Raw genomic sequence first — 18,164 nt, forward strand, 5'->3', positions numbered from 1 at the left:
CGAAACCCAGCTCGTCTTGCCCTGATCGTCAATGATGCTGCCATACAGCACTCAAAGACAGTGAAATACTTGGGTATAACATTTGATCATCATCTTACATGGCGTCCACACCTCGCTACCGTTGTAAGCAAAGCCAAAAATAGATTAAATTTACTTAAATGTCTCATAGGAACAACGTGGGGTCTCCATTCTTCTACGCTCATCAACACCTACAAGGTCTTCCTCCGTCCCGTACTTACATATGGTTTTACCTCCTGGATATCAGCAAGCGCAAAACATTACGAAAAGCTGTTAATAATGGAACGACATGCTCTCCGCCTAGCCTACCGTATTAAATTACCAAGTCCAACCCGTGAATTGTACGACCGCATCACATTTCCGCACCTTCTTTATCATATTGAAGCTCTTCGTATTAAATATATAACTCAACGGTATGACAGCGAACACGCTTTATTTTTTGAAACCGTTTACAGCGACGCTCCCTACACTCACAGCCATCACCACACGTTTACACCTCTCTCACTGCTTTTCGCATTATATAAATATACCGTACCTCCAAATCATCCGGACTATAACATCATCAGTATCCTCAGCACATCACACGTACCGGCCCATATCTCACCTTCATATCATGCACAGTAAACCCGCTTGTCACTAACAGAACCTTCTCACGTATAATAAAATAAATAAATAAATAAAACTTATGGCGGTTTAATACAGTTCATAAATGTCTCTTTGCCCAACAGAAAATATTTTTTTTCTCGCCATAAATATAAATCTCTTTCCCAAATAGAGGGTGTAGCCCTCGCAATGGGTGCTAGCTACACCATAGCTAGCTAACTTAAAAAAACATATAGTAAAAGGATCTGGGTTTGGTTCAATGAGTTCAGAAAAACATATGCAGAAACGTTATATTCTTTATATCCTAATTACATTGGCGACTTTTTTTTCGGGGCAAAAATATGCCCGCATGGCATAATGGAAAATATTGCTGGAGAACTCTAAGCTGGAAAACAATGTTGGATCCAGCAACAATTTATGCTGGTTTTCCTGGAAATTATGCTATTAATTTGACGAAAATTAATGGCCCAGCAATCAAATTCCAGCACAACTTTTCTTTTAATTTGGAGCGGAGTGGATACAAGTTCGGATACCATGAACTCTAGGTTCCGTCTCCTTAGGATGTTATGAACATTCATCCCATGGAAAGCAATGCCAAACCACCATGGATTCACCTTGCCAATGGACTTTTAGATCAAATACCTGTCTTCGGACAGAATATCACATCATCATTCATTAACAGCCATAGAATAACACATTGCACAAGTTTGACCCAGAATATATGCGAGACCATGCGAGAAAGTCTCGCGCGAGACGCGAGATGAGACTCAAAATTTTATGCGAGACGCGAGACGAGACTTCACATTTGTGAGACGAGACGAGACCAACATTTGAGGCTGCGAGCCGAGACGAGCCTTTCCATTTCTCGTCTCTTCTCGTCTCGCGTGCATCCCTATTTGCTTCTGATCTGTTGTTGTTTATTGTCCATAAACATCACAAATTTCCTCAGCAGCAATTGCGCCTTTATCAAAATAAAATTGTAAAAGGTAGTGGAGTTTTGCGAGGGCTCAGTAGCAGAGCGTTCAACTCTGATGCATGGCGTCCCAAGGTTCGATCCCGGCTCCCGCCAAGTGAACTTTGTGGTGGACAAACACCGTGTGCGTGAGTTTCCTCGGGGTTCTCCCGTTTCCTCCCAATTTTTTCATTCCACCGTTTCATTCCTTTTTCATCATCACCGTCTCCTTTAGCCTAGTTGGCATAGTCGTGGGACGTAAAACATTTCATTTCATGGAATTTTGCGCAAAGTTTCTTCACGCCGCAATGCCTTACGTCTAGTAAGAATTTCACCACCTTTTGCACATCTAGATCCCTACTAGCTTCAACTTGCCAGTTGTGAAATGACGTTTGACCTGACCCGCTGCAACTCGTATACTCTAAGATTTGGGACACTAATGGCATATCGTGCGCGAAATACTCAATCCTTTTTATACAACCTGGTACCTTCATCTGGTTTCATTTAAGTGAATGTCCTTTTTCAAAATAAAGATTGTTAAAAATGTTTCTGTTTGAAGTAGACTATCGGTAATTTTGTTAATATATAGATATTTGTTTTCTTTTCTCAGTTTTAGTTATTGCTGCGCTGAATGGTTCAACTAAACAATCAGATGATCATCCGCATTTTAACTATGGTGACTTTCGAGGAGTTAGAATTGTCCATGAAGTATATAAACGTACCGACAGAAAGGGTCATGATACTACAAAGAGAAGTTCAGCTCACAAGAGAAATGTTGAAGATGGAAGGCCTCAGGTAAAGAGAACCATATGAATCTACCTACGTATCTATCTATCTAGATAAATAAAATTGAAATTGACTATATGTGTGACTTAATAAATTCTTGAGCTCCTCCGTGGCTAAGCGGTTAGCATACGCGCCTTTGGCGTGGGAGACCCGGGTTCGATTCCCGGCGGGAGCTCATGTGGTTAGGATTCCACGTTAATCAGTAGGTCCACGTCTCATATAGCCTCTCTGCTGAAAGGGACGCTAAACTAAAATCAACTCAACTCAATTAATAAATTCTTAAACCAAACGACCGATATAGATCAAATTTTCCACATAGATGTGGTTCGGGTTTAGAATATTTTTTTTTGGCATTCACTGACGGTGCAACTTAGGGGAAAAGAAGGGGGGAAGATATATTAAAAACATCAAAAATGACCGATATTAGTGCCGAATCCATAGTTTTTCGGCAGGGCCCATTTAAGGGGGCTGTAGCTCCCGGGCCCCGAGCTTCAGGGGACCCCTGTCTAATTGGAAATTTTACTTTGCTTTTCCTACGCATTCCGTTCTAATCGACTTTCAAAGATTTAGTATGTTATATACATATTAATAAAAGACTTGAGAGGACTTGTCAATTCAATTCTTCCTCATTTAATTTGTTTTCTTTGAATTTTGTTTTCAGGTTAAGATTAAGTTAGTTTTTTTGATAATTTTTATAAGAAAAGTAAAAAGAATTTTTTATTCCTTGTATTATGTTGTGATATATAAGGTGTACAACTTTGCTTCCGCCGTTTTCCCCCAAAATATAACGCTTTAATGAAACAAATTGCTTACCCAGGCGTTATTCAAAGTATTGTCCATCGCTGGCCACTACTTTCTCCTATCTTTTGGGCAGCGTACAAATGCCGCGTCTACAAAATATTTCATCTTTGGAGGCGATCCACGAATCGATCCACTTTTTGACTTCTTCATAAGATCGGAAGTCTTGGTCAGCCAGGTCATGCGCCATTGATCGAAACAGGTGATAATCAGAGGGAGCGATGTCTGGAGAGTACTGCGGGTGGGATAGGACTTCCCATCTTAACGTTTCCAGGTACGTTTTGGCCACTTTTGCAACGTGGGGTCGAGCGTTGTCGTGCTGCACAATCACTTTGTCGTGCCTCTCGCTGTATTGCGGCCGTTTGTTCTTCAATGCTCGGCTCAAACGCATTAATTGCGTTCAATAACCATCACCTGTGATTGTTTCACTTGGTTTTAACAGCTCATAGTACACGACGCCGAGCTGCTCCCATCAAATGCAGAGCATGATCTTGGAGTCATGAATATTTGGTTTGGCCATCGACGTGGAAACATGGCCGGGATATCCCCATGATTGTTTGCGTTTAGGGTTATCGTAATAAACCCATTTTTCGTCCCCGGTCACAATGCGATGCAGAAATCCCTTCCGTTTTTGCCTCTGAAGCAACTGTTCACAAACACACAAACGCCGTTCAACGTCTCTTGGTTTCAACTCATACGGGACCCAAGTTCCTTCTTTCTGAATCATACCCATGGCTTTGAGCCGTTTTGAATTGGCTTGCTGTGTCACTCCCAATGATCGTGCAATTCTTCTTGAGTTTGACGCGAGTCTTCACTTAGCAATGTCTCCAATTCTGCATCTTCGAAAACTTTGTCTTCCACCACTATGCCGGTCTTCGACGTTAAAGTCACCGTTCTCTCACTAATAGCTTCCTCACCATAAGTACTTGAGAGCATTCTATGAGATTCAGCAGCAGTTTTCTTCATATTAAAACAAAAAAGTAGAACCTCCCGCAAATGGCGAGAATTTGGCTCGTAAACTGACATTTTCAATCAAGAACAACTTTACGATGTACACACAAATCGACTAATGTTTGAATGTGGTTATGTTGACTGAGGTCCAAGCTAACTGCCTGACGTCTGCGATCTGTTTATTTCGACCGCTACTTACCGTTGTAGCCACCTATCGGAAAACGGCGGAAGCAAAGTTGTACACCTTGTAGCTTATTTGAAGGTAAGGTCAATGAAACAATAATACTACATGATTTCAGTCGTCTTTTTTTTTTTGGTTTCAAATAAAAGAAAATGAGAATTTCTATTGTTCAGTAGCCACCTAAAACATCAACTGTCAAGATAATATGTCCAAAATTTAATGAAACCAGTCAGTACTGTATTTACGTATTAGGTAAATAAACTATATCTTAGGGTCCCACTAACTTGGAAGACCCCCAAAAATAAAGAAAACAAGCTGATTGTAATGTAATTCCAAATAACAAGAAAAAGCAAATAAGATAAAACACACATACAGCAATGGTGTTTTGTATTGCTAGGTACTATGAAGCAATTAGTACTAGCAAGTAGCAATTGCTAGGTACTAGGCTTTTATGAAGCAATTAATAGGGCTATATTTCTCAGCCCCACTTGTAATGAGGCCCCTGTTATTCAGCCTTGCTTTTAGTGGAGCTCCTGTTTCCCAGCCCTGCTTGTAAAGGGCCCTTGTTTCCATTTAGACATCCATTAGGTCTATAAATTAACTCTATAGCACATAGGATCTATTGGAACCTAAAATTGGTGACATTTTGTCGCTTGAAAACAAGATGTATAAAGTCCTGTTTCAATAGGTTAGGGCCCTATCAAATCTAAATCCGGCACTGAAACCAGTAACTACTTGCAAGAGACTGGCTTGAATGTTGTAACAGCAGTTAATTTGATAAAAAAAAGTCTGGAAGAGACTCATTAAGAGACAAATTAGATAAAGCTGACGGAGTGTTACAGATGTAGATACAAAAAAAAAAAAGTAACAAATGACAATGATGCACCTGAAAGAAGCAGAACCAAATGGTTCCCTGACGGTAAAGATGACTTTTTTTTTTTAACGCGAAGGAAGAAACTCCAAGTTGAGACATTTTCTGTTATTATCGACACACTTCTTGTCGAAATCAAGTGAAGAATGCCGCATATGAACACGTCTGTTGTATTTTCCACCTTATTCAACACTTCATTATAGTTAACAAGGAGGACGTGGAAAGTGAAAATATAAAAGATGAAATCAGTCATTTCTTTAGGTATATGATGAAAACGCAGCTTGAAGCACAAGATAAAACTGCACAAGGTATATATAGACACACAAGCACAAGCTATATGTATAACAATGTTTTGCAATCAGTTTTTCCAAATATGTTTATTTATTGCTCTTTGTCAGTATCTAACGCACCCTATTTCTAGTTGTTAGGCTGAAAGAACATTCTCAAAATTGTCACTCACCAAAACCCCACTACGAATTGCGTTAAAGGAAGATGAATGCTCTTAACAATTCTATCGTCAGAACATACATAACTAGGGAACTGGACTTTTCTGAAACAATTTCAAAGTGTACTGCACGGAAAGCAAGGGAAAAGCAATTCAGTGTATGCAAGTAGGCTTATTTTAACGTACTTCTTCCTAAACTGAATGCAAATGTTTCTATGACAAGTAATTAGTGGTTCCAGATATTTCTTTCTCGAAACGACATTGATTCACGGAAATGGAAGCGAAATGCCAGCAACTATGTTAGAGTTAATTTTAATGTGTACTGTATGTAATAAAAATGAACAAATCAAGGAAGATAAGTTATTCTCAATAGAAACAATAATGTGACCTGTCTCCTGTTCATGGAAACTAGGATAAGGTAAGTTTATATTATTATTATTATTATTATTATTATTACAATATGTGACTTTCCCTTCTATTATTTGTATTCTAAATGCGACTTAATATACAAACTAGAGTATACCTATTCACTAGAGTTCAGTATTATATATGTTTGTGTGTTTGTTATATGATCTTCGTGTTTTCCACGTGACTATTCACAAAGGGCCCCCTATCAGATTTCAGTCGCCCGTCCCTTACTGCTCTTAAATAGGCCCTGGTTTTCGGGGTCGCTGAAATGAACAGTGACACTTCCGATGCCGTTTAAATCCAAATTAAGGCCACAATGTTCGACTTGTTGACGCATTTCATTGCAAGTCCTATACTGCAGTACCAGTCGACTAATATCTGTCCAGACCAACTATCTTTCTTCTACCAAATTCAACATATTCACCCAACCTGTCGTCGCAGGAGATCTCTGTTCGGTTCCTGTTAGCATTTCGTGTGGTTCGGATTCCACGTTAAGCTGTAGGTCCACGTCTCATATAGCCATACTTAATGAATGGGACACTAAACTTTGATTCAACCTACCGATCGCTCAATCTTTCTCCATGATTTTTCCCCAATTTTTAGTGATGTAAAAATACCTCTGAAAGGGAAGTGTCATGAAAATATTGTTGTAATTGAAATGACTGTGGTACATGTATACTGGGAAGTCTTTCGAATGAAGTTTTCTTTGCTTCTTTCCATGGTAGCTGTTCATAGATAGGCGAAGGGATTATTTTGCCAAGACCTAAGGCTAATATATTAGAGCCTATCTATCTAAGGTATGCGCTCGGAAAATATGCGAAATGTACTGTACTTCGGCCCTACCCCCGCAACCCTTTGACGGAGGAAACCCTCCATTTGCTTAAGGAAAAGACGTGAATAACCTTAGCTGTGTTGCCAAACTGTCATTCAGTCGTTTGGTCTTGATGAGTGAAGATCGTACTTAGAATGGCTAACAAGACAGTGCACAGCGAAGTCCGTGAAATAATTCATTGTGACAACGCTTCCGCATCCAACAATTGAAAGATCTCGGACGTAGTAACTTGTTCCTCCCCTTTCGAGGGGGGTACGGGAAAACACATCGACAGCAGCGCCAGAAGGGGGCACAGTTGAAATAGGCTCTGGTCGGTAAGTTTAACAAATTATTTATAAACTCAGACCCAGAACTTTCTTGACAATCATTGTATTTTCTTTAAAGCCACCGTTTTCCATAATACATAAGAATGTTTTATACAAATACTTTGATAATAAACGTTGGAGGACTATCCTTTTTTTCTGTTTCTTAGCTTCCACAGCATAAGAGGTATGATGTCAATTTGTCCTTATTGTTTTCATGCCGCCCGTTATTGTCCCGCCCGGTATTATCTTCAAGACTAGGACATTTGCGTTGGTAAGAAAAAAAAAATAAATAAAATAAAAATAAAAATAAAAAATAATGGTAGCGGTAAATTAAACAATAACTGATTTGTTACCTGCATCGATGCTTCCAAAATGTATATTTCATGTTTTATGATTTTTCAGAAGTATGAAGAGAAATTCTACAGTGAAATGACACCAGAAGAAAAACTGAAAATAATCACAGCGGTATTTAAGCCAACAATGAGCTTAAATAAGTGGTTTCGAATGTACGACTCCTTGTATCGGCATCGAATTGTAGACTGCATCCAAAATGCTTCGTTGGCCCGGAATGTTTCAAACAAAAGGAAGGTAAACGAAATCTGGGTAATTTAATTACATGTATTAACTGTAAGAAATGTAAGTTTTATTAGTAAAAGTTGCAGATATACCTATCTTTCACGGCAAACTTGGTTTCCTAACAAGGGGTAGTTGTATCCAATGTTGGGCAAAATCAATTGAAATCAATTGCAATTGATCAATCAATTGAAAGTAATTGCTCTGAAAATTAATTGCAATTGATTTCAATTTGTAATTGACAATTAATTTCAATTGCAATTGAATTCAATCATAAAATTTGCATTTAAATTTTCGTCAATTGTTAATTGTTAATTGGTCACCAGGCAATTGAAACATTTAATTGTTAATTGTCAATCGCTAAGGGTGCAATTGAAACATTTAATTGTTTATTGTAATTGTTATTTGCACTTGAAATCAGCAATTAAAACTGAAAATAAGAAGATGTGTGTGTATTGTGTTGGCCACTTGTTACTGTTTTACATATTTCAAATAAGGTACTTATAAGAACTGCTGGATAACTACCATCCCTTCGCCCCCTTGGGAAGAAAGCCGTGAAACTAAGTATTTTTAAACAGATTATGTTTATGGTTCTACCCCCTCGAAGGAACTCTATATGCCCGTCATGCATACAATATTGATGGGCACGAGCGAATTCAAGCGAGTTTTCTTTAAAACTCGACTCGACTCGACTCGAAGCAGACATCTTTGAGCTCGACTCGAGAACTCGGCTCGAAAAATTTCTCCCAACTCGACTCGAATTCGGATCGAGTTTCGAGTCGAGTCGAGCCAAAACGAGCCATTTCGAGATAAATCTTTGTGTAGTTCCAAGTACTACTCTCTTCAAAAATCCTACATAGACAATATAATTATCAATGATACTACTACTACTACTATAACTAATTATTATTTTAACACCGTATATAAACATGGAATATAGGCGGTTTGTATCTGAATACTAAAAAGTAGTTGGCTGTCGATCTCGGTCGTCAAGAAATCTTCAGGAGGCAAGGACATCGGTCACGAGGTTCTAGGTTTGAGTTCAGGAAGAGAAAGTATTCGGGCTCGAGCCAAAAATTGTTAAAAGTTATAGGACTCCGGCTAAACATGTTCAAAACTGCTCGACCCGGATTTAGGGTTGTCAACGATTCAAGCTTTTCGAACCGAACCGAGAAATGAGCAGAGCCAACAGCTCACCCAAACGAGCCAGCTCGAGCCGATGGCTCACACGAGCTGAACCGGACCGAGCTGATTGCTTACCCCAACTGAGCCGGTTTGAGCCATCGGCTCAGTTGGGCTGACTCGAACCCAGCCTATGGACTCGTTTCAACGGAGCTGGTTCGGTGTCATTAACTTGTTCTGCTACCAACGAATTTCGAGGTACATTGTTTTGCATCTTTTGTGCGTGTTTTGTGTCGCTTTGTGCGCCTATTCCCACATTTTGTGCATCACCGGAAGTGGGTCAAAATGGGCCTACAAATATGACGGAAAAATGTATTGCTGTTCCGCCACCAACGAATTTTGAGATCGTTTCCTTCACATGGTTTTGTGCCTTTTGTGTGTCTACTTCCATCCGCTACCAACGAATTTCGAGGTCGCTTCTTTCGCATCGTTTAGTGCTAGTTTCTTAGTTTCTTGCCGTTTTGAGCGCGTATTTTCACGTTTTGTGCGTCACCGGAAGTGGGTCAAAATAGGCTTCCAAGATGGGACGAAAATGACCAAGAGTTATGCCGCTATCGAATTTCGAGGTCGTTAATTTCACATCGCGTACCCTTTTGTGCGCTTATTTCGACGTTTTGTGCGTCACTGGAAGAGGATCTAAATGGGCCTCGAAAGTGGGACGAAAATGACCCACTGCTCCGTCACTACCGAATTTCGAGGTCCTTCCTTTCTCATCGACTAATGAATGTTTCGGGCCGTTTCGTGCCCCTATTTCCACGTTTTGTGCGTAAAAGGGTGTTTTTCGCAGCACTCAGATAGTGGAGCAAATAAAAGTAAACAGAAAACGTGTAGTGAAAGTCACTAAGCCTCACCAACGTCTGACTGACTCACCAACAGATGACTGCATGTGACGTGATGCTGCATAGTCAGTCTAGGGGAAACCGACTCATCATACTGCAAAATTAAGGCGCGTGCAGGGTATCTTATAACACTGACGCAAGTACAAAATAATTGCCCAAAAGAGGTCTTACACATCGACGACCAGAGAATGCACCATGCTATATGATAACAGAGATAATGTCTGCATTAAAGTAACGGACGATACTGCGTAGTCCGCAGTATTATCTCGACTCTTGAGTACTGTAACAGGCGTGGACGGTTTGACGGCGTCTGCTCAAACGTTGAACTGGTGACACGTGTACCTTTGCATCTGCTTCCATTGACCTGGAATAAAAAATGTCTCTTGCCCATAGATGTTCATTTTACTTCGACCACACTCACCCTCGCCCTCGCAGTAGTAGTTGGCCGTCGCCCTCGTTCACCCTCGCCCTCGCTGTCGAAACTTGTCCTCGCCCTCACGCACCCTCGCCCTCGCCGTCGAAGCTTGTCCTCGCCCTCGCGCACCCTCACCCTCGCCATCGAAGCTTGCCCTCGCCCTCGCGCACCCTAACCCTCGCAATCGAAGCTTCTCCTCGCCCTCGCACACCCTCGCCCTTTTTGTCGAAGCTTTTCCTCGCCCTCGCGCACCCTCACCCTCGCCATCGAAGCTTGTCCTCGCCCTCGCGCACCCTCGCCCTCATATCATTGAGGGCGAGGGTAATTGAGGGTGAGGAGACCTCGAGGGGGCCTCCTTCGTGAGGATCAGAGCATCAATTATTCAACCTATTTGTTGAATTATTTCCTTATCGTCAGTGGCGGATCCAGGGGGGCGATCGGGGCGATCGCTTCCCCCCCAGAAGAGGAAACTTCTTTATTTTATATATACAAATAAAACGCATCCCAGAGTTTGGAGCTCTTAAAAGTAGCTCTAAGTAGCAGTATTACAACCCACCACCCCCACCAGAAGTCCGTCCTGGATCCGCCCTTGCTTACATACGTCCTAAAGAAAGGAAACCAAACATATCATCGTATAACTTACTGTGGAACACCTAAAATGGAACAACTGTTACAATGGAGATCTCGGTCGATAGTGACGTTTACATTATTTATCAACAGTATCCAATGCCTTTACTTCAAAATGTTCCTTGAACTACGATGCAAGCATAAGTATTCAGCCACACAAGGGCGGCTCTCATGAGGGTGAGGGTGAAATCAAGGTTTGATGAGTGGCGGTAGAGTGACTGCCGCGGACTATCTGTCAGAATTTGACAGTCAACACGTTGGCCATCCCTGATGCATGTAACGTAACTGAGGAATTTGAACAAATTCAAAGGGAAAGATCTAAAGAGCTTAATTTTGAAACTCCGTCAGCAAACAAATAAAATACTTCAGAACACTATTGTTGAATTATCACTCGGAAATATATACCCACTCTAACCTATAACATGAATGACTTCATTGATTTGAATGTGAATCTAAGTTAATTGGTATTTTAAAATATAAACTGAAATGTGTCAATGTGCTTGTAAGGTTAATTTCGATGCTCAAATATTGTTAATATTCACCACTAATAGAGATACATTTGTCCTACCTTAACAATGTTATTTTTTTTAATTTTTTTTCAATAATTGCCATAAATATGAAACTTTGTCTTAAGAAACTACCCTAGGGGCCAATTTGTGCACTTTATCACTTTGCTCTTGGTTCATTTTTGGCAGCTATCATTGTTGGAAAGTTTATTTTCAGTAATTCCCACAATTATGAAATGATATCTTTCAAACGTTGTCTCAAGGATTCCTTACACTACAAATACGTAAAGGCAAATGAAAAATGAAATCTTTAGTTTAAGATTCCACGATTATGCAAGCTAAATGCTAAAGGAGACAGAAGTGAATGATGAAAGAAATAGTTGAATGAGAATGTGGTAGGAAACTGGAGAATCCCCAGAAAACCCACGAACACGATGTCCTCCACCACGAACTTACTTGGACGGGAATCGAACATGCGACCCTTCGAACAAAGGTAATTTCTCTATCGCTGAGCCACCGTTCCTCCCTAAATGGCACGCTCAGAGCTTAGCGCCTCCAGGAGGCACGTGAGAATGACGTGAGTGACTGTCTGTCTGTCTACCAACACTCTTTAAACATGACAGTGTAGTAGACACTTCTTATCTAAAACGTCTCCAGCGCAGGGAGGGCAACAATGAGGCATACTTACTTCTTAATGTAGCGCTATTTCTACCCGGAAACTTTCATGGGAAAAATCAAATATTATTCTTATTTGCGTTATTATTTTTAATAATTATGTACGTACACACGAGAAACTGTCTACTGCAATTAATTGAAAGGAAAAATACGATTAATGTATAACCTTGCTATGACACTAACTTTTCATCTAGGGGACATGGCAGATGATATTTTAAATTTTGCCTCTCTCCAAAAGAGGTCAAACAGCAAACTCCAAAACAGTTGCTTTTAAGGAAGCTTGTCCTCCTCCCTCGCGTGCCCTCGTTCTCCTGAAGGAAGTTGTCTCTAGCCATCGTGCACCCTCGCTCCCGCAGTAACACTTGGTCCTCACCCTCGTTCACCCTCGCCCTCTTCGTCGAAGCTTTTCCTCGCCCTCGCGCACCCTCACCCTCGCCATCGAAGCTTGTCCTCGCCCTCGCGCACCCTCGCCCTCGCTGCCGAAACTTGTCCTCGCCCTCGCGCACCCTCACCCTCTTCGTCGAAGCTTTTCCTCGACCTCGCTCACCCTCACCCTCGCCATCGAAGCTTGTTCTCGCCCTCGCGCACCCTCACCCTCGCCATCGAAGCTTGTCCTCGCCCTCGCGGCCAAAACTTGTCCTCGCCCTCGCGCTCCCTCGCCCTCGCGTCACTGTGGGCGAGGGAACTTGAGGGTGAGGATGCCCTCGAGAGGGCCACCCTCGCGAGGGTGAACATCTCTGCTCTGGCCACATTAGAAGCGTGAACATTGTTACTGGCGTGCTTAGTGATAGACGGTAGTGTTTAAGGACTAGACCCACTTAAATGTCCTAAAGTAAAGGCCATAAACACGTTAGAAGCTGCGGTGGTGAGCAAGATCTGGCAGCATACACTGTCAAACGTCATAGCTTCCAAACCGCAGGTGTGATAGTGTGAGGTATCATTGGGCACATGATGCGATCTTGGATGTTATACATTGAATGTAACCTCACCAGTGATCTCTATGTCAGAAAAGTTCGTCACGGTCCTTCAGCAGACAGTGTCAGTGCTTTGATGACATCCATACAAGCAGCATAGAAGTTCCTCAGCAACATATCGAAGCTTTGTTTGATTTGTGCCACAAACGTACAGAGACTGATTGCAGTGCGTAGAGAGTTCATGCCACGCTGATTAATCAAAATTACATTTGTTGAACAGTTCTAGTAGCCAAGATCGTATCCTTCTTTTAGACATCTCCGGAGCCCTATTTCAGTAGGGCAATATCCGAAAGCATGTGTCTCGAAATGTGCAGTTTTCTTCGAAGACAGAGAAGTATTGGTTCTTTTCTGGCCTGTATGGTCGCTTCAAACGTTACCCATCAAACGTGTGTGGGATATGGCTCTCAGCACCTTGTTTGTTTGTCGGTAATTTGCTTCAGCGAACAGGGTCAATGTTCTGTGGTTCATATATAAGCAACGTGGCAGGCAATTTCTCAGGAATACAATAAACGCTTCTTTCATTCAATGTACGAAGTATAGAGAGTCTAATGGTAATGTGTGATGGCTTTACGAGAAATTAATTGATCAAAATTTTAAGTGCTGCAAAATTGTGAAACTTTAATCATATTTGTAGTCAAGGGATTTGTGATATTCATTTCATTTTAGTCGTACGTTTGTGGTGGACAATCACCGTGCGCGTGGGTTTTCTCGTGATTCTTCCGTTTTCCCAAACTTTCATTGTTCCACCATTATCATCCGTCGCATAATCGCTGTCTCCATTAGCCTGGGAACATAATCATGAGCTGCTAAAAAAAAAATTTAAAAATCTACACTCACGTGTCTTTGTTGGTATTGTGATATCAGTTTTCTATGGAAAATATATCAAACTCGTAATTAATTAAGTTATTGAGTAAATTAAAAACTAATGAAAATTGTGTTGTAAAGCTAATGATTTTACAGACACTTGTTACCTAAGAAAATGAATTATAATTTTTCCCATTTTTTCATTTGTAGAAAAGCATTCCTCAGACAACGGTTTTGAAACCTAATGACATCATCTATGTGGAACCTTATCCAATAAGAGATAACGAAAGTTTCTCTGTTTCTGTTTTTATTAATAATGCAACTGATGGATTACGCAATATACTGAATTGTCTTAGAAATTTGACATTGACAGATGGACAGGTAGGTAGCAACTAAGTTAATTATTCATACAATATTTTATCGTCCGTTATTTTTATTTATTTATTTTTTTTTTTTGAGAAATCAAGGACAAATAGATCGTATGAGTTTTAGTTTGTCACATAAGAAAAAACATTATGATACATAGAAGAATAATGACTGCTGTCTTTGATATTTAATATTTTACTCTTTTGTAAGTTTTAAATTATATTAGATGATAACTGCCAGGCAGGAACGTATTTACGTAGGGTTTAATTTCGGAAGCTAATAGCATAGCAATAACCCACGTTATGTTTGAAGTTCAGTAAAATTGTAACTTCTATTTTAGAGGAGGAAGCACGAAATCTAACTAAATACGCCTTGGTTTTGTAATACAAATATGGTTTTATAACTCATAAACGACTTGGCCGATCTTGCTAATTTGTCGAACTTGTATAATAATTAGGTCTCGAAATTTTAGTCATTTATAATCTAGAAATAGCCTTATTTGTAAGATTTATAAACAGCTATTTTAGCTTTTTAAAGAATTTTATTAAATCACTGAAGAAAACTTCATATCTTTCTACTATGTTATTCGTAAACAAATAACAATTTTAATACTGTATCGCACATACATTTTTGAGAACTTTGATATAAAGAAAATACACTTATTTCATTCAGAACAGTATTCTAAGGAGTGATGTATCAATGACCCATAGGACTCTTAATCGAATCCCTTGAGACACGCACCCTTTGGAAAGAAATGCATTTCTAAAACGCAAATTAGACACCATCTTAGTTTTGAAACACTTTGTATTTCAGAAAGAAATCTAGATACATAATCGTATCTTAGTCTGCTTCCCGTAATAATTGATAGGGTTTGTCTTGATAAATCAGAGGACCTTTCCGGTTGACCAAGAGAGCTGATTTTTAGACAACTAAGTTATTGGTGCTTTCGTCAGTGGCTGTACAGTACCTGGCAGTAATAACGGTTTCAGCTGCAGAATGGTTCTTCTCCATCTAACAGCAAGATCTTGTATAGTGTCAACTCATATTTTGGAAAAAGTTTTAGTATTTCATCATCGTTCAAGCATTGTTCAATACGCTTGCTATTAAGAGGTCATTCTGGAGATGAATAAACAGGTTATATATGCTTGTTAACTCACTGTTTTTCTGATGTATGTTCACATGATACAGGCCAGAACTGTCTTTTTTTTTTTTTTTTTTTTTTTAAACGATATGCTTTTGGTGATCAAGAATGGTTGAAATTGAGATGTTTAACTGCTAACCAAGCTTCAAGACGATGGTGCAAGTATTTTTCTTCACATTTGCATTGTGTTATCTGACTTTCGTAACTTGATTTTTTTTTATTCCAAAGAGGTTTTCAAACCATCAACGCAATATTTGTTTTTAAAACATTAAAACGTTTTTGAATTGTGTCTCCTTGTAGTTCTAAACTCATGCAACAATTTGCTCCATAGCATATCTGGTGGCACTGCAGTTGCAATTCAGGTATGACAACTGCCCATTCCTTATGATTCCTTTCCTTCAGCATACTCAAAATCATTGAAGGTTCAATGTGACCATTGTTCCTTTCGATTATTTATTTCCGATCAACATGGCATTTTCTGGTGTTATCTCCTTGTAATTCATATCCTGGAATTACTGACACAAATTAAACTATGAGAACAATTAGTTTATCCCTAATTAATTAATTTTTACACTATAGGCTCATTACATATTTTATATTTTAGCCTGTTCCATATTTCTATCTCTCAACATTGAACTCATTGTAACTCACTGATGCATACACATAACAAGTAATAATAATAATAATAATAATAATAATAATAATAATAATAATAATAATAATAATAATAATAATAATAATAATAATAATAATTCTAGATTATAGGTATAATATACATGTAGTAGAAAAAAGTTAGGTGAATTTGCATTAGAATTACAAAATATGATTTATTTTTACATTAGATCGTTAAAACGTAAATTAAAATCTTTGTCTTATTTGTAAAAGACCTAAGTCTTTCGTTATTTGTTTGTTAGTCAATTATAAATTATGCATAGCCTTACCTTTCTCTCGCACACTGTTTATTTCCTGATTGTAAAGTTTCCTTTGTTGCAATAACAATTAATTTGTCACAATATATCACCCTTCCTTAGTTTTGCACTTCTCCATGATAGGATTTTAAGTTTTCAACTCACATTCAGTCTTCATTTCTACTGTCCATATTAAGGCATTCCTTGGATTATCTCTTGATGCTGACTTTCGCATTAAACTCACAGAACCAATCAGCCAATAGTGTCACTGTGGAAAAATGTTGTTCATTTTTCATCTATTATTATTATTATTATTATTATTATTATTATTATTATTTAGCTTAAACACGAAAGATGGGTTTAAAATACATTTTACTGGGTGTTACTTTGGATAACATAGTATTTAACGTTAGAACTTTCTCTTATAAATGCTCATTGAATGAAGAAATGGATGAATGATTGAAGCTTAATGGGGCATCAGCAACGAGGCTACCTGTCTCCGCCATGATAAGGCCAATGGTCGACACATACTACTGTACATCAAAAATTAATAATAAGGTTTCTTTAAAAGAGAAAACATGTATTTCAAACCAAATCACTACAAAATATGACACTAAAGCAGAAAAAAATATTGAAAATTATAACAAGTCGAAAAGAACTAAAAAAACATAAAACATTGTAAAGTTTTGTTTAGGTAGACCAAATTATACTCGGGAATCTTTTTCTCTCACTGCCAAGTTTAATTACAAAATCTTCCTTTCTATAAACAGTATGTTACAAAAATCACTATGATGTAAAATCCTCTAACAACTGGGTAAAATATGGTATCTCAAGGCATGAGCAGCCTAGAGAAAGATCTCACAGAGTTCCGAGCAAGCTAAGTGGGCAGGATATGAAATCTAGAGCTCTCAGCAAGCTAAAGGCTTTGGGTTAGATTCCTCTCAAGGCTCCAAGCAAGCTAAGAGAGTGGATTTGACCAGCCAAAGACTGATATTAGATATGGAATGCCTCCTGGTTTTATAGTGTACTTTTTTGACCTAAGTCAAAAAGTAAGTTTTTCAGGAGACGAATATTTTGTGTGTGTTTCCATCATTCTATTTCTGTAAAAGAAAAGGAATCTACATAAAACAAACTTGTAATTGCCTACCTCTCGTAAAAATAACTGTGAAATAATCACCTATAGCAAGAGTTTTATAAGTGATTTTAGACAGGAGTCAGAAAATAACTTCAGAGAATGCCGCTGACTAAGGACATTTTGGAAAAAAACGTTGATTTCTTTTGCCTACAATTAATTTGATTTTTGGAATTTTGGCATGAAACCCTGTTCAATATACGGAGATGCTGAAATAGAACTTTATAGAGCCAATATTTCAAAATTGACAAAAATTGACTTAGGCTCTTTTGGAATCCACCCCTTCAATTGCCTTCTAGAGTTTTTAAAAGTCACTATTCACATGCTCACTATTCACTTCTCTTCTTTGTTCTGCTAATTACATTTTTGTTTTACACATAATAAAGGATTCTTCTAATGCATTTTCGCCCTCATTTTCTGTTGGTTTGAAGTTTATTTTAACGTTTTGAAAGGGAAGGATAATAAATTAAAATAGAGAACTTTGTTTACGCGCATGTGTGGTGACCAGTGGTCGAAGTGAGACGGTATGCGGTGGTCTGCCATATCGCCTCTGGGTTTTCAGTGATGAAGGCATACCACCTCTGATTTTTTAGTGATCAAGACGTACCGTCACTGGAGAGTATATGCTAAATACTTTTAATATTCTTATTTTTATACACAGTAATTGACGAATAGTTTTGGGCATAAAAAAATATTTATTTCTTATGTAGAAATGATTTCTAAGTTGACAACATCGACATTTTTATCTTTTTCCTATTTTTTGTTTTTAAAATGAGTGTCTTCAAAGAAGTTAATCTAGATTATATTTTCATGTGCCATATTGAATTGTTTCTTATGTGTGTGTGCCTTTTTACCGTAATGCATATAAACGT

At 38.8% G+C, this 18,164-nt stretch overlaps 1 protein-coding gene across 2 annotated transcripts in view; it reads left to right on the forward strand.

The window, feature by feature from the left end:
- LOC145687640 (uncharacterized) overlaps positions 1–18,164 on the forward strand; it is a 76,603-nt gene that overhangs the window by 37,687 nt on the left and 20,752 nt on the right. For both annotated transcript variants that reach the window (XM_081761105.1, XM_081761104.1), the window contains exons 2-4: positions 2,184–2,368; positions 7,553–7,738; positions 13,956–14,126. In XM_081761105.1, coding sequence (XP_081617231.1) covers positions 2,184–2,368; positions 7,553–7,738; positions 13,956–14,126 — 542 coding nt within the window. The remainder of the gene's footprint in view (positions 1–2,183; positions 2,369–7,552; positions 7,739–13,955; positions 14,127–18,164) is intronic.

The sequence above is a fragment of the Thermobia domestica genome, chromosome 6 (genome assembly GCF_964235325.1).
Source record: "Thermobia domestica chromosome 6, izTheDome1.hap1.1, whole genome shotgun sequence".
Taxonomy (NCBI): domain Eukaryota; kingdom Metazoa; phylum Arthropoda; class Insecta; order Zygentoma; family Lepismatidae; genus Thermobia; species Thermobia domestica.